A 27,106-nucleotide genomic window follows, 5' to 3' on the forward strand; every position below is an offset into this window, starting at 1 on the left:
GCAAATTCGACACCAGAAAAACTAGGGGAAACTATAACTAAGTGCTGATTCACCAATGAATGCAAATTCGACGCTCAACCCCGATAACGCAAACATGATCAAATGCACAAAAACAAAAAACTGAAATCGATCACTGACGCAACTCAGTCCGTAATCAAATTCAAATCCACACAAAACCGTTACAGATAATACAATAAAAGCCCTAGTATTTTTTTCATTTGCATTGCAACGATATCGAGACCAAGAAATTCAATAAGAAATGACGAGAAAATGAGCAGAAATCAAAGCTCTACAGAATGGGAAGAGGAGATCTTAGATTCAGATGCATCACCTTTGACCTTGTTGCAGAAAGGGCAGGCCTCGTACTGATACAGCACGACGTTCCGTGGGGCGAGGTCGAGGGAGGGCGGCTCCTTGGCCTCGGCGTCGCCGGAGAGGAGCAAGGCGGCAGCGGCGGCAGTGGAAAAGGAGGCCGCTCCAGCGAGGGCAAGCGCGAGGGAGGGCCCCCGAAGTCTCGAACCTTCCTCCTCTAGGGTTTTCGGGAGAAGGGAGAAGGAGCGAGGGCTCAAGGCGAAGAAGGCGCCCCGCCGCAAAGCGCTGATCGCGCATGGATCGACGGGCACGGAGGCCCCAGCAGGGCACGAGAGGAGCGCCGCACCGCGCAGGAGATACGACGCCATGCTCTGAGCTCTCCTCATCTCTCTCTCTCTCTCTCTCTCTCTCTCTCTGCGTGTGTGTGCGCGAGACGCTCGAGAGAGGGCAACGAGAGCAGACCAGCAATGAAGAATGCTATACCGACATGGATCGGGTCGGGTTGGATTTGCGTGGATCCATTGGCAGTAGGATCGTGCAAGATACAGAGACATGGATCCGATCAACTAACATTGGGCTCTATCGAAAACGATTGTCCGTAACAGTGGACTGGCAATCGTTTCTTTAGTCTGTTCAATTTTGGGTTCTTTAGCGGCGGTCTTCGATAATGACTTGAGAAGAAATCAGATTTTAGCGGCGCTTTATACCGCCGCTAATTTTTGTTTTTTTTTTCTTTCTGCCACTGGTCACTCTTACTATCAGAACGAGCACGCATCTGACTCCTATAAAAAAATAACATTGGTGCAAGCAGGATCAGATGCATTGCACAAATGCAACGTGCCGCTACACCTGATCACCCTCCATCTTCTGTTGTAAGCCAATCAGAGTGGAGCCCAACAGCAAATGGATGGTGATCAGGTGCAGTGGCACAATGCTTTTGTGCAATGTGATTGCACGGGATCCCATCACAAAGTTTCACTATACTTTGGCCATTTAAAACGGGACAAAATTTTCAGAATATTGTGATATTACTTTAAACATTTAATATAAATGATCAGCTTTTCAAGAAATTTCCCAATACTTTTACCTTTTGTAATTACTTTTTGCTCTTAATTGTAACGTTTATACTTACTAGGGATGTAAACAATTTGGATTCAAATGTGGCCAATACCAAATCCTATTAATCTAATATTGGCTAATCGAAGTCAGGTCCGTATTTGGATTAATTAAAAAAAAAACTCATATCGAATCCAATTTTTTACATGTAATTGATTTGGATATCCATTATATTCAGATATCTATCAGATTTGGTATCGAAACTCAAAACCTTTTTAATAAAAATAAAATTTTAAAATATGCAGGTCCAGGTATGGGATTCTATTTTAGTGGGTTAATACTTATATAGGTGGGTTCAAGTCAACCCTGACCCGACCCATTGACAGCCCTAGTCAGGTGCAAAAGTTGGTACTTTACTCAAAAAGGAAAATGGCATTATATTGATGTTTGAAATAAAATTATATTTCTTTGTTTTAGGACTTAAGAGTATGGTTTGTTATTATTCCTACTCCAGCTCGCTATATTGTGTAGGGAAGGAAGATAAAGGTAACTACAATTCTACACTAACAAAACTATATGTTCCTACAATGAAAAACGGCTGGACGACGAAAATAATATGATTCTCAAAAAAATCTAATAATTTTTAAAAATTTGCCTGATGTCCAAAATTGCAAATGTTTGGCTTTAAAATGACCATTTTAACCTTTGAATAACAAACCTCCGGAGGTTCACGCGATATATCGATCAACTCATCGACTATCGCAAAACTCTAACTTAAATATAAATTTTCATGTTTTTTTTTTGTGGACCTCATGAAGTTCGCATAACTATGTTTGTGAACTTCTTGTAACTCAAACATGTAGAAATTCACAAATATTCTACTAAATTTGTATGTATTATATGTATGACCAAATTGTGAACTTTTTGTAACTGAAACTTATAGAATCTTTAAAAATGTTTTAATAAATTCGCATATGTGATATGAAGATTGCATGACAAAATATGTGAACTTTTAGTAACTAAACCTAAACACTTCACAAATATTTTACTAAAATCTCATATATAGTTCAAAGTTTGCATAGGGTTGTGTGGATCTCATTTGAGTAATTGATCATTAAGAAGATCTACAAATAAGTGGTGATCTGCGCATATAATATGTTGTGAAGTTTCATGAAATTTTCATGCTCGTTGAATCATATATATATAGTTATTTTGTTTCTTTTTTTTGCTTGTTTCTACAAAGAACCCTACCCTTTTTCTATAGAACCCTCAGCATGTTCTCTCTTCCATTATGACAATTATCGTAAAAAAAATTTGTTGCATTCCAACGAGGTTGAGATATCCTTCGCATTACATCAAGTTTTTAGGTTAGGTCGAAAGGTGAATTTCATAGCCCCTTGCGTATTTATGTTATTTCATTCCAAGTTTTTTTTATATATATGAGTATTTAATAGCCCCATGTGTATTTGTATTTGATTGTTATGGATGTTTTTTATATTTTTTTTGTGTTTTATTTAATATTTGTCACCACATTTACTTTTTAGTTTTTACTATGTTTAGGTTTGCAAAATGTATATTTGTTAAGAGTTGTTTAATGAATTGATTCTTTGCTTCTTTGTATTTATATAATGATTTTGAATGAACTGATCTAATGTCTTGTATCTTTCATGCATATCATAGGTAGTTTGCGATGAATACTTTTAAAACAAAAATTATGGCAACAAAAAGATATTCAAACTCCTATTCCCACCCCCCCAAGCAAGGACCTAGTTGTGTTGCCTAAGGTATATTCAATGTCTCAAGTCATGTGTATATGCAATCAATGTACAATTTTATGTATGTATTTATATTAATTTTTTAATTGATGATGAAAACAAATTATTGACATAGAAAGCAAAGGCTCATCAAAGTTGAAAAAACTTTGTTGGCAAGTAACGTAAGTATTAGATTTGCATATTCGTTTGTTTGTTCATTTATTATGTATGTATGTACACTCATTTGAATCTAACAAAAATGTATCACATATTGTTCTTATGTAGCATCTAGCAAGATTCATAGAAATATTCGAAATGGCCCACAAGGACATAGTAAACAAAAGGAAATTGTCAAAAACCATTTACCTTACCACTTATTTCTTTGAGTCTTGAAAGTGAGGTTTCTAATATTTTTCTACTAATTATAAGATAATAACTAGTAACATTAATTGTTCATAGCAAATGATCAAAACTAAAAATATGCAAAATAGGGACCGTTCATGCTTGGACACCAACCAATTGTCATATCATTTTGATAAAACTAACAAGGTATTTGCTTTACAACTTTGCATACTTGCAAAATATAAATTTGCATGTGCACGACTTTAAATTCGATTTATGTTGCAAATTTTATTTTCTGTCAACTAGGGCAACCAACATTATATTTTTTAGAAAATACATGTGAATGCAAAAGAGTTTAAGTTGTACAATTCTATGGGCAACACAACTTATATAGATAAGAGCATCATAGCACTAGTATAATAACATTACTTATTCAATAATATGCTTAATGCTTTTTTGTACTCGGTAGATTTAATGTTAGCGTTACAGGTTCATTTTTTCAACATAATTTGGTTATGATTGTTACACCAATTGGATATCATGTCCCATAAACATGATTCCTAACAAGAAGGCAAGTAATTACTTTACATATATTTGTTAATTCAATTCATATATGTACATGTTCTTGATTTGGTATATGATTGTTACATGTTTGATTATAGTACATTTGTCCTACTATACATGTAGTGTTTTGGCATAAACAAAGAATTAAATTTTATGTATGTGTTTACATATGTTGTTTTGTTAAGTTTTTTAATATAATGTATAGTTAGTTGTTTACTAATAACCATTTTTCAAAATGATATAACAAAGTACAGAAAGTATATGATTTAATTTTATAAACTCATAAGAGATAAGGATTTTAGATAATGCCAAAAAGAAGGCAGAGGAAGAGGTAAAAAACCAAAAAGAACCACAACAAAATAAAAAATATTTGAAGGGCAAACAAAAGGCGGATGATGAAATATCAAACAATAAGGTGCCAAATAATTACGATCATAATCAATATATGATGGCTAGTCCTTTTTCTTCACAGCAACTCCTCCACTTTGATGGAGGTCGACACCCTTTGGGGAAAAAGGGAAAAGAACAATACAGAGAGAGAACCAAATTTGTGGAGAAAGAGAGGAGATAGAGAGAAAGAAAAAATTCTAAAGAGAGAATAAGGAGGCATGTAACCCTCTTTTTATATATTTCTTGGGATTTCCAAATCCCATTAAACGTCTCTTTGTCATCCTTTTTCTCACCCTATTTCCAGCCCCTTGTTTTCTAATTCTCATTTCTCAAAAAGAATCTTAGGTTTATTTGATACTTTGTGAGTTTAGGAAATTTTGAAAGCTTTAGTCTTTGGTCTTATGAAAATTCTTTTAGTATATTTTAGATTTATATTAGGCTTGCCTCATGTAGAGGTTCCAACTACATCAAAAGGAGCCCACTAGAGGGATGTCCCGCTCTAGGGATGCCTCTTTCCAAATAAATAAAACTTAGAAAAAAATTAAGTTTAATCCCATAACTAAGTAGCTAATTTTTAATTTAGGAAACTTCTAAGATTTTCATTAACTTTAGGTTCAAGGTAGGTAGTTTCTCAAAATTTCAGAAATTTTCAATGTAAGAAGGTGCCACATAGGATGAGCCCATATAGGGAGACGTCCCACCCTATTGGACTCCTATTTGTTCATAAATTATAATTAAGTTCTAAATTTTCATTCCACTAAGTTGCCTATTTGGATTTTCTTATGGATTTTCATCTTGGATTTCTAATCCAATTGATATCTAATTTCAATTAGGTAAATCCACATCACACCCATATCCATACCAATTTACTAAAATCTAAATCCAAATTTATATTAAATTGCACTCAAATTAAATTAAATTCTAAGAATAAATTAAATCCTAATTAATTTCAATTTCAAACCCTAATTCAATTATTATTCTATATAACATGTAAATTCAAATTCAAGTTGGCATTAAATAAATTTCTAAATTTTATTTAAATTAAATATAAAATTTATATTTTTAATTATTTATTAATTACTGAAAAATCGCAGATATTACATTTGTAATTCCTGAAGTAACCTCTCATTTCCTGTGACAGGCATCCAAGGCCAAGTGAAGCTATGCCATTTCAACATCTGGATACTGGTACCAGTGATCCCCAAATGACTGCAGAGAGTGGCCGGCCTAGAGTACCAGAGATCAGCCCCAACCTTGTCTCAGTTTCTCATAAAGATAATCTCATAGAAGATTAGAAGTTTGGGTTGACCTTGGGAGCGAAAACCTATCATGGATACCATCAAGAAGCATGATGTGGACGTAGTTTTTTCTGTTGGAGAAAAGTCTAAAGTGATTGAATCCCACAGCTGGAGCATGATTTCTCCGAGATCTTTAAAGTCAGATGGTTTTTTGGTTACACTAAGAAATCAGTCAGACTTCATTAACGAGGCTGGTTGTTTTTCAGTAGGAGGGGTACAGGAAAGAGAATGGGGAGGTTGGCTCAAGGTTGTATCTTTCTTCCCAAGTGGGCTAGTAGCGGCAGCTAACAAGGGCTCATTTTTGGTTCTTCCCCTCGATTTAAAACAGATTTTGTATAGTTTTGAGAGGTGTATCATTAAAAAATCTTGCTATAATTCCAATTATACCTCAAAACTTCTTAGCTCACTTAGCAAAAAGGGGATTATGTAAATCATGGAAAGACCATCCCTTGATTGGATCCATTCAAGGGATGATACTAATACAGTGCAATCTCTTACTTTTCAATGAATTCTGGTAGGGTTCTGCCTAACCCCTACTTTCCTTCAAAGAAAAAACAGTTTTCATCATATCTGTGACATTTCATTTCTTTCTCTTTAATTTGTGTATATCTTCTCATCTTTCAAGGTGTGCAAAGCAAATAAAGTCTAATCAATCACCACATGATTTTTAGAGTGTCGGAGTTATTTTTCTTCCATCTTGTTTTCTTCAAACTGATCGAGAAGATGGGTTCGGATCAAAATTGAGTATTGGAAGTGCCTAAGACATGCATGTCTAATTAAGCGTCTTCGCGCATAACTGCATTTGCAGGTTTAAAATTTTCAGAGCAGGAGGTGCCTAAGACATGCATGTCTAATTAAGCGTCTTCGCGCATAACTGCATTTGCAGGTTTAAAATTTTCAGAGCAGGAGCTGCAATTGAAAGATCAATACAGCAAACATGCATGCAAACAGATGGAAGAGTCGCAGACCTCATAATGACTGTAAGAAGACGTGGACCGTAGCCTCATAAATACGGTCATAATCAATATCACCAAAGATTGTTCAATATGAGTGGTGACCACACGACCCGAATTAATTTTTTTTTCGACAGAGAAAGCTAGGGTTAGGCAGACCCCTACCAGTTATACAACTATACCATTGGGATTTGAACTTGCAACATCCCAACACAAGGTAACGTGCACTAACTGCTCCTGCCAGATAAGTGGAGCCCCCCTAAGTACAAGTACACAATTTGTGTTGGATGATTTGGCGTATCACCTTAAAAGCCTTTTACTAAAAGATTTTTAATTTTTTTTTCGCATCTGACCTCCAGATGTAACCTACATGTTTGGCTCAGTAGAAACCATTCCTTGGGTCATGTTTCTTGGGCATATATGTCAAAATTTTGAAGGATTTAACAATCAATAGCATACAATACACTGAATTTTCAACCATCAAAAAATCATACTTTTACCGAATAGGTACATTCAGTGGCGGAGCCAGAAGTTTTTTGTTGGGTGGGCAGACTTCGGGTGGTGATCATCGACCTCTGTCGGTGGCGCAGTGGCACGAAGCTTCCATGGTGGTGAAGATCATACATCAAGATCGAAAGCCTGTTTCGGTAGTTGAGCCCTTCTCGGTGGTGATCCAGCAGCAAGCCGAAGGTCTTCCAACTGAGGTGCCTCCTCAGCTCTCTCTCGAAGGGGACAATCCTCGCCACAGCATCGAGGCAGAGCAACTTTGTATCGCAGGGAGGCGTGATCTCCACTCATGCACGACCCTGCTCTGATCTTCTTCGACAAGCATTCGCAAGGAAAGAATGCAACCTCCAAATCGTGGGGAATGAAGAAGAAGACCCGAGTCATATCATATTTCGACTCGGATTCTAATTTTGGGGTGGGCGACCGCCCACCCCTGGCTCCGCCATTGGGTACATTATTACTATTTTTGCCGAACACATATCTAGGGTTAGATTGAGTCAAAACAACTTCCTTTTATGAGTTTAAATAGGAGTTCGTTACACATGAGGGTAGCATGCATTGCATATATACTTTAATTTAATGAAGATACACGACTCTTGGGCTAGAAATCAATTAGTGGGTGTTGTATCAGCTCGATTTCACTACATAGTTGTGCTCAATGTGGGTATGACTTGTTTACTGAGATAAAATTGTGGGTCATGTTTTTCTAAAAATATGATTTTTTAACCATGAAAGTTTGATGGATTGTGAACCATCAACTTTTGAAGCCCTTAAAAAACATGTTTATATCTCATGATTACATGATTCAAAACTCATTTCCTGCTAAACAAACATTGTAGATCACACATTCATAATGTCTGACATACAAAATAAATAAATATATGAAAAGAATGTGATTTTCAAACAGTACTTTAGTACCTTCTTAAGTAAAACAATTATATAGAGTGAGTGGTAGCTGCTTAATCTATAGCTACTTAACAAAAATGCACTCATCATGCGCGTGGACACTTAGTGGCTTTTTGTGCAAAAATGCACAAAAAAGGCTTTAGCAGCGCTTTTGAAGCACTGCCAAAGCCATTTTTTTTTGTGTTTTTTTGCGCATTTTTTGCATGTTGGCCGCTCGTTACACTTGCGCGATGGACAGTCAGCGCACATGCATTTTCTTTAGGCATCCAGGAAGAGGTAGTTGCATATTTTTCATCACTATTTTTCAGCGAGGAGATTGATTTAGCCCCTTTTGACGGAACCAGGGGACTCTCGTGAGGAGAATGAGACTGTGTGAGCTCCTACCAATGACAATGAAGTGCGTCGAGCAGTCTTTGATATTGATGGGGACAGCGCACCATGCCTTGATGAATTCTCGGGGCATTTCTACTAGAGCTATTGGAACGTGGTGGGGGAAGGATGTCTGTAGGGCAGTCAAAGATTTCTTTAGAAGTGGAAAGTTCCTGTGAAGCATAAATAACACTAATATAGTCTTTATTCTGAAGGTTGAAGGCACACTTTGTTTGCAGCTACAAGATTATTACCTCGATCATGGTGTCCCGCATGCATAAAATTCTTCAAAGAATCATCTTTGAGAACCAAAGAGCATTTCTATTTCTAAAGGAGCGCACCATTCAAGAGAGCACCCTTATTGCACATGAATTAGTAGATTCTTTAGCGTGCGGTAAGAAAGTCATTCTCTTCAAAACAGATTTGTTGAAAGCATATGACAGAATTGACTTGGATTTGCTCATGATGATTGGATTGATTGTGTCATGATATGTGTGACCTCTCCCAGATTTGTGGTAATTATCAATGGAGAAGCCTAAGATCAGTTTAGTGCTAGTAGAGGCATTCGACAGGGGGACCCTATCTCCCTCTACTTATTCTTATTGGTCATGGAGCGATTGAGCAGGAAGATTCTTCGAGAGGAGCACACCCGTCACATTATCCCTTGTTCGATAAGGGAGTTTGAATGGAGTCATTCATTCTTTGCAGACGACGCACTATTCTTTGTTCGGGACAAGAAGCAATCAGTTCGACACCTTTTGGCCACTCTTGAGGAGGTTTGCAAAAAATCTGATCTCTTGATTAGTTTAGAGAATTCAATCTTTATTTCTTTTGACATCCCTCTTAGCTGGGGCATGCTCATTTACAATTTGTGCAGGTGGAAGCAAGAGAGTCTCCCCCTTAAGAAATTGGGTTTACCCTTATTTAGAGGTTCTTTCAAACCGAATGTGTCAGCCTCTTCTAGACAAGTTCAATGGCAGATTGGCTAGGTGGAATGGGCATCTTGTTTCCAATGCAGGTCGCCTCACACTCATTAAGTCTGTGTTGTCATCCTTCCCATTGTATTGGATATCTTGTTTCATACTTCCACATCACACTCATTAAGTTTGGTATCCTCGAAGAAGTTTGTTGGATCTCATGGGTGGAGAAGTCTTCAGTTGGGAGCGGAGGATATTGTGAAAGGAATTAGATGGGAAGTTGGAAATGGTGAATCTATTGAATTCTGGTTCAACCCTTGGACCTCTCAAGGCCCCCTGTTTGAACTCCTACCATCTGCAACCCAAGATGTGGTCTATCCCTCACTGCGAGGTATCACAGTTTGTGACAGATTGAACCCTTTGATATCTCTGAGGTGCGTATTCTCTAACAACCCTGTCCACCTTCCTGGATCTGTGCAACAGAATTTATTAGGTGGATGGCATCAGCATCAGCTTGTAACAAAGCAATCTGGGAGCTGATTGGTGGCAAAGGCCCTAGATGGCCTCTGTATAGATTTATCTAGTGTCCCAAACACTTATTTTGCTGCGCAACATCTATTAACTCATGACCGTCTCCAAAGGCTTGGCCACTCTTTTCAGAGTTAGTGCGAGCATCTTCTTTTTACGTATGATTTTTCAGCCAAGATGTGGAGTCGGGTGACTCAACTGTTCGGGAAGCGATGTCAGCCAGTTCGCAATGTCCGAATCGAACTTCACAAATGGGGGCACCAAAAGTGCAAAAGTATAGCAGTATACATAGGTTGGTCAATTGCATTCCGAACATTAATATGGAAGTTGTGGCAAATGCACAATGAGATTATTTTTGGCCTATCTAGGAGGCAGGTGGTGATTTGAGGAGGTAAGAGAGCAAGATTATCTATGAGAGAGATTGATGATCCCATTGCTAGAAGGTGGTATTTGGAGGGGGGACTGGAAGCCACCCGATCCGGGTGGACAAAGGTCAACATCTACAGCACATTCCGAAGTAGTTGGAAGGTGGGGTATACCGTTCGCGATCACACAGGCAGGTTCCTAGTGGCAGGATGGCTCTCTGGATCAGGCAATCTCAGTGATAAGGAATTGAGCTGTTGGCCTAGAATTCTAAGCTTGATTAATCACAGAAACAAGATAACTTTGGAATCTTCTAGAAGAGATCTCGTCAAGTTCCTTAATGGAGCCATTCACAGTAAGGGGGGGAGCTGATCTTATACCCGATTCTGTTTTGGATAGCCTGTATAGTTTTGAGCATTTTCGTGTTCTTTTTGTCACTCATCAAGCAATTCCATGGGAAGGATGTAATTCACCTTTTTTGTTGTACAACACTATACTTCAGTGTACAGTTTGATTGATTCATCAATATACTGGTAGGGGTCCGCCCAACCCCAGCTTGCCTATCGAAAAAAAAAAAAAGAAATGCTTGGCGTTCTCAACCAAGCAGATAAGCAGCTTACATGAAGTAACCTTGTGACATATAGACATGTTGAGAAAAAGGTCCCACATTTTTGTGCATCCATATCTCCAAATGAGGCACGTTTTTGCAATCACCATCTTTTTAAATAACTAGATGCCTTATCACCAGAATGTTAGCTTGGCTTTCAGACTCCTATATGCAGTTACCTAACCATTGTTCTCAAAATATTCCTTGGTACTGTTACAGCTCAGGGATATCAACTTCCAATCAAATTAATGCACCAGAATGTGAATAGGCTTCAAAATTTTCCAACCTGCTCTGGAGGCTAGCATCTTCTATATTACAAATGATTACATATGCTATCAGCTTCTATACAAAGAAAATCTCAAATGTCAAAACCAATAAAGTCTAATGAAATAAAAGTAGAAAAAACACCTTCAAACTAGCAACCACAGCCTCTGCACATCACTTGTGTACAAGGGATACAATCCAGTGAATCTGCAGATTGTGACAAAATGTAAGATGCTTTACAAATTTTGCACCCATTATCAAAAGGTTTCCTCATTCAAATATGAGTAATATTAAAGAAAAAATCAATTCCTCATTGCTTGACAAAATAAGATAAACACAAATTAGGCAACAAAAATGATACCCATCTCAATGTATTGGAAAAGATAGGAAATAATGTCATGACAGAGAAAGCTGATTTGACAGTGAACTTCGGATGAGAATATTATTAGAAAGTTCTATATATCCCTTGAAAAGTATTAGTAAAAATAGTGTTCCAAGTTGCTTGAAGAAATAACACATAAACAAGATAAAGAAATGTATAAATATCAACCCAGTAATGAATTATGGCAGAACGTTTTTGTTAATATATATATATATATATATATATATATACACATTTTTTCTTTCATATTATGTATATAATATGTTTTTCTATGGGGGTATTTCAGTCATTTCGCGTATGCAATATGGGCAGCCTAATAGGGGCTGCACAGTCTTTATTTTTTATTTTCAGTCTTTTTTTATTTCTGTTTTTGTTGACTAAAGTCAACATGACTATTGGGGCAGTCCAACTAGCTGTTGGACTGCTCCAACAGTCATAAATATGACTGTTGGAGGTAGTCCAATAGCGAGGTGGACTGCCTCCCTTTTTTCATGTGTTGGCTCCAGTGTTGTAAAAAGCGTTGAGGCGTAGTGAGGCGCTCCACAAAAAACCGAGACGAGGCGTAAAGCGTAAGCCTCAAATTTTTTTTTGAAGACTTTAAAATAATTATAAAAAATATCTAAAAATACGAAAAAATAAAGAAATGCTTTATTGATGAAATAACAACCAATAAGAAATAGAAAATCTCAAATAAGTACTAAAAAATATGAGATTAACATATAAAAGTAACTAAAAACTGATAACATAACTGGAAAATATATGAGATTAACCAAAAAAAGTTAAAATATACTAAAAAACTGATTACATAACTGAAATAACTCGAATATATATGAGATTAACCTACAAAAGTTAAAATATATGAGATTATTCTAAAAAATGAGATTAACATATAAAAGTAACTAAAAAAATGATTACATAACTGGAAAATATATGAGATTAGCCAACAAAAGATAAAATATACTAAGAAACTGATTACATAACTGAAATAACTGAAAAATATATGAGATTAACCTACAAAAGTTAAAATATATGAGATTATTCTAAAAAATATGAGATTAACATATAAAAGTAACTAAAAAACTGATTATATAACAGGAAAATATTTGAGATTAACCAACAAAAGTTAAAATATACTAAGAAACTGATTACATAACTGAAATAACTGGAAAATATATTAGATTAACCTACAAAAGTTAAAATATATGAGATTATTCTAAAAAATATGAGATTAGCATAGAAAAATAACTAAAAAACTGATTATATAACTGGAAAATATATGAGATTAACCAACAAAAGTTAAAATATATTAAGAAACTAATTACATAACTGAAATAACTGAAAAATATACAAGATTAACCAACAAAAGTTAAGATATAGTAATATACTAAGAAACTGATTACATAAATGAAATAACTAGAAAATATATAAGATTAACCTACAAAAATCTTGTTGATTATGTCTCAGCAATCTTGTTGTAATTTTTTTTTGGTGCCTTGAGGCACAGAGGGTCGCGCCTCAAGGCGAGGCGCGCCTTTTACGCCTCAAGGCTCATTTTTTATAACACTGGTTGGCTCTATAAATAGAGACCTCTCTTTCCCTTGTATTTATGCTTCCTAAAGCATTTGTGTGAAATACAAAAAATATACTTTTTATGTTTCTCTCTTGTGAGTTCTTCTTTGTGAAAGTGTATTAGGCCAATAAGTGGCCACTTCGTATTTGTAATCTCTTGTTGACCTTAGAGGCATTCTTTTGTAGTCCTCTTGATTCATTACATGGTATGAGAGTTATCGATATTAAGATCCGAGTGAACCTTATTTGTGTGGTCGTGATATCATAGAATGTTGACTCGTAGTGCCCAAAAGAACCTTTTAAAATATTTTCTTGGAATTGAAGTTGCTTATCCTCATAAAGGTTATCTATTATCTCATTCTAAATTTGCTTTAGATATTGTTTCAGGGTCTGGAATCTCAAATGATAAGAAGGTTGATACTCTCAAGGTTATCAATGCTAAGATGATAATTTGTAAAACCTATGTTTTTCGAAAAAAAAAAGAGTTTAGTACAGGGATCCATAGTTGGATCCACATTGCCAGTGAGGCGTAGATCCAACACTCGGTTGGATCCCAGGTCTCGGACCTGGGCCACGCCCCGTGTAACGAAACAGTTAAAAAAAAATATTTTTCGGACCCGGGCCAGACTCGGACCCGACCCGGATCCGTTAACCCGCTAGGGTTATAAACAGAGTGCGGCGCGAGGGTTTTTTTCTTTTAAAACCCTTTCCCCTCCCCGCAGCCGTGATCCCCCATTCAGTTTCCTGTTAGTCTCTCTTGTGCACCTACTAGTTTTTCGCGAAACTAACTCATTCTATGGGTACAGGTGATGATTAGGTACACTACGGGCGATGGCGCGATTGCAAGATGGCTTCAAGACTTCTTCTTCCTGCTCTTAGCTCGCGTCCCGGACGCTTGGGTTTGTATCGGATTTCCCTTAGGATATTCGAATCTTGTCAGTTTGGTTCTTTTAGCTAATGTGCCCAAAGTTGTCAGCTTGCCTTATGATTTATCAAAGAAAAATCTTCCGCTGATTTCATAAAAAAACTCTGAAGGAAAGAGATATTTCTAGTCTCTTGCCTGTTTTTCTGAAAAGGTTCGCAAGTTTGAAATTTGGGGCGTTACACTATGTGCCTTCACAGGCAAGATGCTCGTATGGGTCTAATGGACCAGAGCATATAGAACAAGGCAACGGTTAAGGAACCCTCGTTGTGCTCGTTCGACACGATTCGTCAAGAGAGAAGACAGATGGTATAAAAACTCCGATGGACAGGCCATTAATGGCAGTTATGAGCAAAAGACTCGGTTTCCCCAGTCATCGAAGTTAGGAAAAATGTGCTACAAAAGGTAGCTTACAGTTGGATGCATCCATGGGCCACTCACATGCCTTTGAAGATTTACTCTCTTGGCCACTGGACGTTCTCTTAGGAGCGGACTCAATCAGTCACCCGGGGTATCATAAAACACATAGCATAATAAACCCCCGGAATGGTCTCGATTGTTTCTACGTTCGTGTCATGTGCGTACCCACATGGCCAGCTAATGATCAGAACTAAAAATAACTTGCTCACACTTCAGTTAGTTGTACACTTTTGATGGTTTGACTGTTACTGTACTCTGTCACTTTCTGTATTTAGTGACTTGCCTATGGAGATGAATTTATTGGTAATTGCATACATCGTGAGCTCTGCTATAAATGCTTAACTTACTCAGTTACTCTGCTTGACTGCGTGATTGAGTTAGTTACTCTCTACCGTGAGAATCAGTTGGATTGTTATAATTGCTTATTTTGCTTGGCTTAGCATATTGTTCTTCACTGCTTTCAGATTTAGCTACTTGGTTTATTTGAGTTTTGCTTGCAATACTCGACAACATGTATGGTTAGCTCTGCGAGTTTTGCTTCTCCTGTTTAGTTTAGTAATTATCTTGCTTATAGTAGTCTTTGTTCATTTTTGTCTTTTGCACCCCTACTGGTTTTTCGTGAAACTAACCCATTTTATGGGCAGGTGTTGTTTCGGACTGCGATGACACGATGGCGTGATGAGATCAAGATGAGACTCTTTTCCTGACGTTTCGCTCCTGAGGACATCTTGATAAAATTGGTATAAGAATATCTTTCAAAGTCTCTTTTGACTAAACCTTGAATGATTAAAACTGTGTTCCCATTTTGGTTTTAGTAAATATGAGTTGTAAATCAGTTGTATAAATTCTCAATTATTAAAACCGCATTCTGAATCCATTGGTTTTCAATATTTATACGGATTTTAAAAAGGGTTTGTTCACGCTGTAATGTGCCCAAGGTCCATTGACTTGCTATTTCAAACATCATTTTCCGCTGAATTACTATTTAAACTCTGATAATCGAATGATTTCAAAAGCTTTCTAAATTCTTCTAAAAGTTTCAAGTCCTGAATTTTGGGGCGTTACATGCAATGGTTCACATCTGACTACAAAGGTATCTCAAAGTGATTTATGCATCTAATGCAAAATTTTAGGAAACATGCAACACACTTGTTTCAAAACATGTCCACAATGCACATCCAATCACATAACAAGAATGCACATAAAACCAATTTGCATACGCATGCGAGCAGATGCTTGCACTACACATTAATGTGATCAAATTCATGCACAAACTCCCAAACATGCACATGATCACATTTATGAAAACATCAAATAAATTTCAGAATTTTCATACGTATGACATGCATATTTAAATTATAACAATTGAATATATAACATGCACAATTATATCCAAAACATGTATATGGCACCATGCAGTTCATATGATTCAAATCCGAACATAGCTCTATTGTTCAGAAAAATAACATTCTATATCCAAAATCCATATGGATCCAACCGGAACCAGATCCTAGTTAATATGAGTCCTAGACTGGGTCCAGATCCATATCAACTTAGATCAAACGGATCAGATCTGGTCCAATCCAATCCAAAAAAAGGTAAAAATTGAAGCTGGTCATTTTTGAAAAATGCAATTTTCAGGCCAACCATACCCTGATTTCAAAAAAACAAAATATCAATGTTCTCAGAATTACGAGACGCATCTAACAATATACTTATTTTTTGCCTGAATTTAACCTGAATTTCGCTAAATTTTCACTTAAATTTAAAGGTAAAAAACTAAAAGCTTTACAAATATTAATCGTCTCATTTTGGTCTTGTCAGTAGGCCCTGGGCCACGCCCAGATCCAACTGACGTCACCTACTTCTAAGGGTATTTTTCATGATTTCTATCGATCTCATAAAATACTTAGCCAAAATTTCATAGTTTTTGAACTTAAAAAATCATGGAAAAATACACGATATTACATAGATAATACACCAAAGGCACTTTATGATTTTAAAAATACAAGATTGGAAGTCCACATATTGATGCAGAAAAGACATCTCAGATAAATACAGTATATACAAAAAATGGCTGGAAAAACAGCCTCAAGCAGAATCTTGCAGGGTCAACTGTTTTGTCGCATGATCGGTACCAAAATATGAGTTAAAACAATTGCTACTGAAGCACCATATAGAAATAACATATCTGGTTTATTTTCGTGCCTTTTACTAATGTGAGTAATAGGGACATTTCATGAAGGACAAATACTAATTTAATTGGAGGTACAGGCCATATGGGTTATTTTAACAGCATGTTTCCCCTATATAAGCACACTGGCTTTTACTTGCCTAAAAAACTTTGAAGTATGGTGTTAGAGTAAAGAACTGCAGTGAGACTCTGCTGCGGGATAGCAAAATGTTCTACATCCTAGTTTAGCAACACTATCACCAATGGTTTGAGGTAGTATCCCAGCTATCAATGCAACTCACATAGTGGGTCTCTGAATTTCAGGTTCAACCATGATGCTAAAAGTAAAAGAGTACATGTTCTCTATATATGAGGGATTTCTAATGTAATTTGTAAATTGCCCCCCAGATTAACCAAAATCTCCCTTAGTATCAAGAGGCTTTTTTTTTCCTTAGGGTGCATTCTCCATTGGATGAGGAACTTGAGGTACATGGAATATGAGATCCAGGATCTTAAATCCACGGTTCTCTGGTCCAACAGACACCACCCCCAAAAGCCTGCAATCTATGAATCACAATCTCCGTCTGGAGGAGGTCAATACTCTAGGTCAGAGCTCGATTGGCATGTCCACAGATCTCTGTGTAAGAACCAAGGTATTCAAACACATCCTTAGTTTCTAAATATAAGATGCATGCAAAAAGGAAACTTTTTTAAAATGTAAAAGAAACAAATAATAAAAGAAACAGACAAGCATCCTGGTTTCATAGTTTTGGGTAACAGGCACACCCCTCAACTGCAAAGCTACCTAACCACCCTGCCCCAAAAATAGTGTCTAAAAAAGAGGAACCATTTCACGTTTCCCTCCTTAAACCCCTACTTCTCACCATTTCAAGTTTCCCCCCTTAAACCCCTAGCTTGTAGACATCCTAAACACTTAAGAAGAAAACCTAGTTACAGTATTTTGCGCTTAATTTAAACCTATAGATGTGTTTATTAAATGTTTATTTACTAAAATATGCTTGAATCAATTTAACCAGAAAATTTTTCAGCATGAAGTTTTAGAGTGATATGAACCATCATTTTTTTCATCACTCTAAAAAAACCAGATATGATGATCAACCTGACACCATCATAATCTTATTAAGTAGAGGAGATGAGAAATGAGGGAAAAATAACAGGATGAAGAGATTGAGAACCCCAATTAGTTTTTCAATGAAGAGGCAACTCTCATAAGCATTCTCATTACAATGACATCCTTATTAAGGTTTTTTACAGTCAAACATCAAAACTTGTACAAATGACATTATGCCACTATTGAAACAATCGAACTTGAATTCCTCATAAGCCCCTAACTAGCTGACTATTATTCTAACAGGTGTAAGTGCAATAATGGTTCAATTGTCAAGGGAAGAGAGCAGAGAGGGCAAGGCTATGTCACATGGATACTCCATTTTGAGTCCCATTCTGTATCCCCTTATATACAAGCCATATTGGAATCTTCAGAAAAATCATCATATCCTCATATCCTTATTCGTATCCATGTGACATAGGTGCAAGGGCTCAACCTTCTGACCTGAAAAAGGACATTCTACGGAAAAATAGGGAGTACTTGTAATTTGGATAGTCATTCTGTTTTATTTTTCTTGCAGTTTGGATAAACTTCATTCTGTTCCTCCTCAAACAAATTGGAACAATCATCCAACCTTTGCCACCTTCATAACTCTGAGTTATGCACAAGAACTTACATACTCTACCAGGAAAAAGTCCTCGACATGATAAAAAAGAAGAGGCAGTTGATGCAAATAGATGACATCTTTTAAGTTTTTCCAACCAGACTTCATTAAATGCTTACGATCAACACCAAATCTACCCAGGTGAATAAATTTCTAAAATGCTGTCTTAGAATTCTGTTATCTGATTTACCAGTTTGTATGTATGGCAACATGATATGAACTTGCCAAATTTCAAGAAATGCAAACCAAATTAAAGCATAATCAATATGATGTCAAATGCTCAAATTGTTGAAAGAAGAACCAAAACAAACAGATCAAGTATTCATGAACCCTAAATAAAGATTAAAATATTAAAAAAACTTACAATATTATTTTCGGGTTTAGTCCAATAAAAGCCCTGTAAGCCGATAAAGACTAGGTTAGATGCCACTAGTACATAAATGCTAAGAGAATGTCTTCCCATCCACTCCAGCATCATAGTGGGCCACCCATAACCATATACATCTACCTATAAGAGAAACTCCATTAAAAAAATTAAGTTAGATTCTAATTATGAGAACATGAGAATATAACAAAGTTAAATAGGCAATAATACACATTTCATGACCTATATCACATTGATACAGATGCGGGAACTGAACATGATGCAGATATGCTTGCAATGCAATGACTATCAAATATATATATACACATACTATAGCAATAAAACATGAATACCATCTCAAGTGTAAACTCTTAAACAACAATTCTAAATCACTATAATAGAAATATCAAACAATACAATAAACTAAGTTGAAAATTAAATGTAATGTAATTGATGACAATTTTTAAAAGAAAAAGAATGCTAGTGAAGACAAAATAAGTAATCAAGATTTCATGAAAAAGAAACAAAGTTAATGGCACAATGTTGACTGTACCAAACTTTGTTTGAATGTGTCCAAGAAGTGTCCTGGTATTTCCAAGAATCATGCTGCATCAACACTGGATACACATACTAAGTGAAGTGTCACTGTGTAAAACCCGTAATTTTTAAGGATTATTAATAAATAAAGAACTCATTTTTTTTCTCCAAATTAGAAATGTTTTTTTAGCTTTTGAATTTCATTTATTTATTTATTACATATTCATTTGTTCATTCAAGTCAATCAGGGTATAATTTGCATTTATAAAACTATTTTGGGCTATAAATCACTATTATATATTATATTTAAATATATTTTTGATGGAGTTTGTAAATCATTGGAGTGTATTTGTGTGTTATTTGGCTCTTGGTAATGATTTATAGGGTAATTTACTATTTTTGGCTAATCTTGCTATAATTGGCATTTTTTGAGTTTTTGGCATTTGCGATCGCACATGAAGGGTTCGTTGTATTGCTTGGGTAGCGGTCTTTGCGAACTTCGAAACTCCTCGGTCTTTTGAGTTTTGATTCATTGTTCTTCACATTATTAATGTAAGATACCTTAACTGAACTTATAGAGAACATGTTTAGGCACTAATAATGTAAGCATGATGTTGTACTGAATATCTAAATGAATTGCAAATACAAGTTATGCTCACACACTACACTTAGTTGTGAATATCTAGGACTTTTGTGATTGTAGTTCGGAGATCATTCTTGTCATGATTGTAGTTAGCGGAATATGGAGTGTGTTTGCTGCAAGTACACCTGTGTGTGGGTTTGAATGCCCGTGCACTTATGAATGTATAATATGTACGCAATGTGTGTCATCATACTTTGGTTTGCGCATACTATGTTGCTTTATGTGTTTGTATGAATTTGATACATGGTGCACATATAACTGCTATGGATATGTATAAGTCGTGTGTTCGATGCATACTGTAAATGTTATATATATTATCTTGTCATATGATTGACTCATTTATTCTTGTATAGAAGAATGCATACGAATGTTATAAATTATTTTGAACTTGTATGTCTTGTTTGCTTGAGAAATATATGCGTATGATGTACGGTAGGATGGTCAATGAGATTTTGACCAACCCTTACACAATTATATCTAAGGTGATATATCGATTCATGTAGTGAAAAATTGTAATAACCAGAAAAAAAATTGATAATCATGGATTCAGGTCGGATCCGGACCCGACCCAGACCCAATGGAGGCACCACCTCCCGTGTCTTTTAAAGACAGTGAGGCAGGGGTTTCAAAGAGAACCTTCGCCCCCTTTTTCCTCTCTCGTTCTCTCTCCCCGATACTCACCCTCTTTCCCCACGCGTCGACCCACTATCGTCGGCAAGCACAGCCACCGGCGACAGCACCTCCGGAGCCCACCCTCGTCGGCAACAGCCTCCCCTCTGCAACCTCACCAGCGATGCCTCTCTACCCGACCCCCCTCTCCTCGCGTTTGTAGGGTAGCGGCCACCGGCGACTTTTCCCCCCCTTTTCAGTCGTCGATGAATGAAGCCATCGGCGACCTCTGTGAACCCCCGATCATCGCCGTCGACGATCGTCTAGCCATCAGTGCCTCGCCATCGACCGTCCGTGGACTCCCTCGTCGTCGCGATCTTCCCAGGTGCGTACCCCTCTGCCGCCTCCTCTTCCCCTTTTTCTTCTTCCTTTCGTCGACCGACAGAGGCAAAAGCCCTTGCCTGTCGGTCCGTTACGGCAAGGGATAGCCGTCCAGCAGGGGCTTAAGCCCCTACCACTTTGCCGACAGGTCGGCAAGGGTAAAACCCCTGCCGCCTGTAAGAAAGGTTCCAACAGGGGTTTTTGGCCCCCTGCTTGCCTTTTCTTTTACCAGGGAGGGTCGAACCCCCTCCCTGTCTCGATGCGTAGGGGAGGGTCCGACCCTCCCTGCCTCTATTTATCGCAGGGAGGGGTTCGAGCCCTCCCTGCCTTCGATCTTCGCAGGGGAGGGCTCGACCCTCTTGTGAACACCCCAAATTTTTCAAAATTTTGTAAAAATGACCCTTTTGCCCCTAACCCCGTTTTCTGAGAAAATCAAAGCAATTTCAAAGCTAAATTTCAGTCATTCTTCAGATTTTCTGAATTAAATTCCATATTGGTATATTCAAAATTAATTCTGGATCCAGTACTTTAAATCCATATTTCCTCCAAATCCGGATCCAAACCCATTTCTGAAGAAATTTTCTCAAAATAGCTTTTAAATTCTCAGAAAAATTCCCTTTTGTAAATATTTTTTTGCAAAAACACAAAAAAATTAGTTTTAATCTTTGTTTTCTAACAAACTTTAGGATTTTATTCTAAAAATACAAAAAAATTGAAAGATAACGCAAAAACAAAAAAAAAATGGGAAAATTATGAGAAAAAACGAATGAGTTTAAACCTTTTAAGTCATTTTTGCTAAAAAAATCATTTTAAAAACACTTTTTAGGAAAAACTTTTGAAGGAGCCTCTTTTTGGAAAATCGATTTTTTTTTTATAAAACCAAAGCTTCACGCATAAGCTTGTTTTTTACGAAACCCTCAGCCGCACTCTTTCCCTTTCTCTGCTCCACCGAAACCCTATCTCTCTCTGGCAGACTCTCGGCCTCCCCTCCGTCGCCGCCCATCTCCAACAAATCCATCTGAAACCCTCCTCAAACCCTCAGATCAGCCACCTTCATCCTCCACCTTCGATCTCCAACGGCCCATTCCCGAACCTTCGCCCCCCTCCTTAAGAGGGGCACGACGAGGAAACCCTAGGGCATCCGTTTTCACCCTTCCCCCCTTCTCTTCTCCTTCGACGAACGACCGCTTCTCACCCCCGCATCCCTCTCTTCTTCAAGAATCGATCCCTCTTTCTTCTTCCCCTCTTGTTCGTTTCGCCCTCCTCATCAACGTCAGTCGATCGGTCATCTCAACAACCGGAGGAGTCCCGTAATGGAGCGACATTCTTTTCCTACATCCTTCAAAAACCCTGCAATATCAAGATGAAGGAGGTCGCAGAGGGCATCAGACGACTAACCATATTCCTCTGCAAAACCAGATTCTCTGTAAAATCACATAATCGGCGAAAAGATCCATCAAGAAAACAAGAGGTTTCCCTTTCTCAATCGGCTACGGTAAGCCCCTTTTTCTTTCTAACTTCTGATATTTATATTTTATTTTTTAATTTTTTTCTGTTCGTTGCCCCATTAAGAGCACTCATCGTGGTACTGCTTTGCTCATAGCAATGTCAGACCACCAATGTGCAAAATCAAACGGAACAATTTATGTTCCGACATTATCTTCTGGTTTTACAATTTATTCTTCGATGTACATCATGTAGATTCGATGCATTTTTTTTATGGATTATGGTATGTATTATTCCTCCTTTTTCTTTGAGATTTGCTTCTTATAATGCCATTTAATAACCATATCAACAATGTCTATTGAATCTCATCAGATCTCTTGGCATCCTGCTTTAGATTGCCATTTGATCCAACATCTGTGTATTTGTTCATTAGAAATCGTTGGGCATTTGCTTGTCAAAATAGGCCATTCGTGTTATCTTGCTCCATTCCTGTTTAAAATCATTGCATCATGCATTAGATCAGTTCTATTCCAGCATCTGTGTATTCTAATTGCATCCTTTCACTTTATTAGTAGCATTTCATCTATATATATATATTTCTCGTTCATCTTTGTTACCTGCATTACAGCATCATCTATGGAATTACCTCTGTCTTTTTGCTCCTTTCTCTTATTTTTCAATAATGATCGTTTATGGCATTCCCCATGCTTAGTTTACCTAATTTTATCTTCAGTTTTATGGCTATAGCATCATTTTGGCTATTCCTTTCCTTTTTTTTTATCTTATTGAGTCTTGCCCTGTGTATCATCGTACCATCCACGTTTTCATTTATCTCTGCGTTTGGGCATTCTTTTTCTTTGTATGTTGTTGATTTTGAACATGTTAAGATAACAACAACCTGGCTTGATTATGCATTGGAATTAAACAATGGTGTTGGATAGGCTATGTTTTGCGTTATTTCAAGTTCTTGTTTCTATTTTGCAACCAGTTTCAGATTTCATCTTCTTCTTTTTGACCATTGGCTCCTGTATATGTGTTGCTGGTTGATATATTAACTCATTCAGAGGATCCGTTGGTCTATTTGCCGCTCTGTGTATTGGGTTTATTAATTGTCTGAATTCATTGATTCATTTGTTGGCTTTTGTATGTCTTTTGTATGTGTTTTGCTGACAATAGGTGAAATCCATTGATTCACTGGTTGGTACATTGGCTGTCATTGAGATTCATTGATCCACCTGTTGGGTTTAGGTATTTTGTTTATTAACAATTGGAGAAATCCATTGGTTTACCTGCCAGATTTAGATGTTGGGTTTATTGGCTGCTACTTAAACTATTAAGCTGTTTTGATAGATCATGGCTATGAAGGCCAATCACGGTTTAACCTTAGTTCTTAAATTATCTTACCACCTCAAGGCCTAGTATGTTTACTGTCCCTATTTCAAGCACACATAGAAATAGATAGGTCTGTATATACCTGGAGTTCTAATTCATTTGGGTAGCCAACTTGGCTTAGCCTAAATCTGGTTGTTCTAATCATCTGACTGCAAAAGTGGATCAACTTATGTGTGCCATGCTTAGGCACAAAAACACCAATCTTCTGCAGTTTTATGCTTCTGGGATGGCGACTGTAGGCATGGCAGGCACAACCAGGCCCCTGATCCTTGTCCAATGTCTTGACGCAAGATATTGATATAATTCAATGTCTTATGATCATCGGTGATGTTTAATAAAAACTCGATATATCAACTCATGTTCTCAGGTTTTGAGGCATATGTGGGGATATCACTACTTCAGACTGTGTTTGCTGATATTGTTTCCGAACGCCAAGTTGCTGTTTACAGGATTCTGCTGATTATGGTGGCTATAGGAAAATTTATAAATACGGTCCAGACCCTTACAGCAAAAATCAAGGAACAAACAAGACTTCAACCATGATTCATCCACTAGCCCTCTTCATCTTTCACACAGACCTCATGTCATCATCGGATTTAATATTACCCTGCAAACTCCCGGATTGGTTGAGGGATCTGAAATGTTTGAGGCTTTCATCCCCATCTTCGTTGAAAATTTCTGATTGATTCAACATCAAGGAACAGGTATGGGTGAAACACTTTCTTTATCAGAATATCAATGTTAAGAACTTCTCACGAATATCCAATTGATTTTGCTGTTGCAGGTTTAATTTTCTTTCTCTCTTTTCCTCCTTTTTGATTTAGTATGTTTCCCTTTATTACATTTCATCAAGTTCCATGATGCTACTAGTGTTTTCTGCATATTTTGTGTTACTAACACCTTTAAAGAGTTGTTTTATCATTAGATTCTTGGTTTCATTTCATTATATATCTTCCCTCGTTTCCTTGTACAATGCCATTTACCTATAGCATCACCTCTGTCATCACCCTGTCACCATAAAGCACTCAGTATATATCATTTTTTTTAGTGTAATATTCAGTGACGTTTCAGTATAATACATATTCCATTGACACAACCTTCACTTGCATCCACACTTTCATTTCCATTTGATGCACCAGCATCTTCCTGATAACATTCCAGCCACTTCCATTCTTTTTCTTACTGAAAATTATGGCCTAACTTTGGCCTGGCTGAGAGATTTATAGTGGGATTGTGACATGCCATTCTAAAATCCAAGATCTCAATGACTAGCTCAGAGCATCCAGTGTTCACTTTTGAAGATTCCAGCAACATTAGTTTCATCTAAAAATGTGGGGGAAAGAGTCATTTCAAGAGGATTACTGGGTCATATGCTAATATTTCCTGAAGGTTTGTGTATTGTTATGTAACTCGGGAGGAAACTCACAAGTAATTGACACGTGCAAAATGATGCCAAAATTGGAAAATGTTGTCAATTCACCTTGATCATGGTTGTAGAACCATGCCTCTTATTCTTTCACCCGCATGAATGTTGTTTGAAGAGCTTACAGCCTTGTCCTCAAGGTGCTCCAGAAGCCTTGTATAGATGGGTGGATCAACAAAGATACTAGACTGTCTGAGTGTCATCCAGCTTCAACCTCCTAAAAGTATCCCCCACGTTCTCTGATCCAGCCTATTTGGACATTTAAGGCTGTCTAATGAATGTACAGAGTCTAGAATCTGTTGATAGGTTATATGGCGAAATGATCTGTCAGTGCCTGCTTATGTATGTTGGCACATTATCTGTTGATTGAGCTCAACTATTTTTGACATACATGGTGCTTGTAAGCGAACTACTGCAATGAGTTATAGATCTGTATCGCATGGTCCAGAAAAGGACGCTCTAGATCTCTCTCTCTCTCTCTCTCTCTCTCTTTTTTCGCAGAGTTCGAATGTCGAGTTTGATCCAACAGTATTGGTAAGCATTCTTTCAGCTTGCAAACAGGATGGCCTAGCAGAGGAGGGCCGAAGAATCCATGAATAGAGATCATAACATCGATCTCTTGCTAGAGTCCATTTTGTTGTCATTGTTCATTTACTAGTGGATATCTAACTCCTGTGTATCCTTTTAATGCACTAGCACCTCCATTTCACTTTGCACTAATGTATCCACTTCACTGTTACAACTACTGCAATAGTTGCCCTTCATATCCCTTTATCATTACCACAACATACCTTCATGTTTAACATCATCCATTGGTATATATGGCATTAGCAAATGCCTCCCTTACCTGCTGTTACACAGCAACCCTCTCATTACCCTTCATTTCCCATTTCATTATACCTATGACTCCATCACCTACTGTGCACAGCAGATGCACAACACCATAAATACCTCACAAACAGCCATAGCATCACTGCTACATCTACCAACATACAGCCACCACCATTCATATCCACAGCAGTTGCTGTAATTTCCTATAGCCACCTTCACAGCACCATTGATGAGATTTATCATGTTTTCATAATCATGCCAAGTACCACAACAGTACGCTGTTCATAACAAATCCCCATTTATCACTTGCCTTTTGCTGTGTTTTCCTGCAAACAGCACCATCAACACCCACCCACCATCGGCATGTCCTTAGTAGCCTATACATCAACTGTGCATGTGCTTGCCACACCATACCTCATTTTTTTTTACACAGCACCTCATCTTTTCCCATCACAAACGGTCTTCACTGCTAAAAGGGCTGCTTGCAGTAACTTGGATATGATCTGTCCCTCATCACATGTCCCTATTGTATATACCCAATATATATATATATATAGACATATATACCTATATATATGTATATAGGTATATATATCCCTTTCATCTTTTCCATCATTTATGTCTTGATATATGAATATTTTTTAGATATCCATGTGATATATGTAATTTCTTTCTATTTTTTTTTATATTAATCAAGTGTTTTGCAGGGAATATGAGGAGAGCATCATCACTTGAGATTTGTATTTTCAAATGTAAACCTTATAATAATTTAGATCTTAATGAGAATCTACATTTTCTGCTTTAGGTAGAATGAATGAGCATTGTAAACATCATGAATTACTTGTTTTCATGCATTTTTGACTTTATTCCTCAAATTCTCACAAATAGCAACACGAATGACACGTGCACCATTTCGTAAGAGGTAATTAATCCTAAGTTAATGATTTACATCAATGGCCATAGTCAGGATGTAAACAAGACTTAGTATTTTAATCTTTTATAAAATAACACTGGACCTGCACTGGATCCTTTTCGAAAATCATCATATTTTCTTTAAATATTTTCCTCTTTTATCAGAATTTAATTTAAAATTAATTCAATATATATACCAATGGCCATAGAAAGGGTATATTGAGAGTTAATTTCATTTT

The 27,106-nt window shown here is 37.0% G+C and overlaps 2 protein-coding genes across 3 annotated transcripts in view; both read right to left on the reverse strand.

Annotated features, from left to right (window-relative positions):
- The window catches only part of LOC149835979 (uncharacterized), a 36,659-nt gene extending 35,914 nt beyond the window's left edge, over positions 1-745 (reverse strand). The window contains exon 1 of one of the 2 annotated variants that reach the window (XM_090008885.1): positions 332-743. In XM_090008885.1, the coding sequence (XP_089865011.1) occupies positions 332-698 (367 nt within the window). In that variant the 5' untranslated portion in view covers positions 699-743. Of the gene's footprint in view, positions 1-331 lie in introns of both variants that reach the window. The other variant, XM_090008884.1, reaches the window with a different exon arrangement.
- A 10,350-nt stretch (positions 746-11,095) lies between these two features.
- Positions 11,096-27,106, reverse strand: part of LOC149835980 (uncharacterized) — a 157,152-nt gene continuing 141,141 nt past the window's right edge. The window contains exons 12-13 of the mRNA XM_090008886.1: positions 18,694-18,837; positions 11,096-11,337 (exon numbers count right to left, since the gene is read on the reverse strand). Of these exons, the coding sequence (XP_089865012.1) occupies positions 11,305-11,337; positions 18,694-18,837 (177 nt within the window). The 3' untranslated portion in view covers positions 11,096-11,304. The remainder of the gene's footprint in view (positions 11,338-18,693; positions 18,838-27,106) is intronic.

The sequence above is a fragment of the Nuphar pumila genome, chromosome 6 (genome assembly GCF_984573655.1).
Source record: "Nuphar pumila chromosome 6, dmNupPumi1.hap1.1, whole genome shotgun sequence".
Classification (NCBI taxonomy): Eukaryota; Viridiplantae; Streptophyta; class Magnoliopsida; order Nymphaeales; family Nymphaeaceae; genus Nuphar; species Nuphar pumila.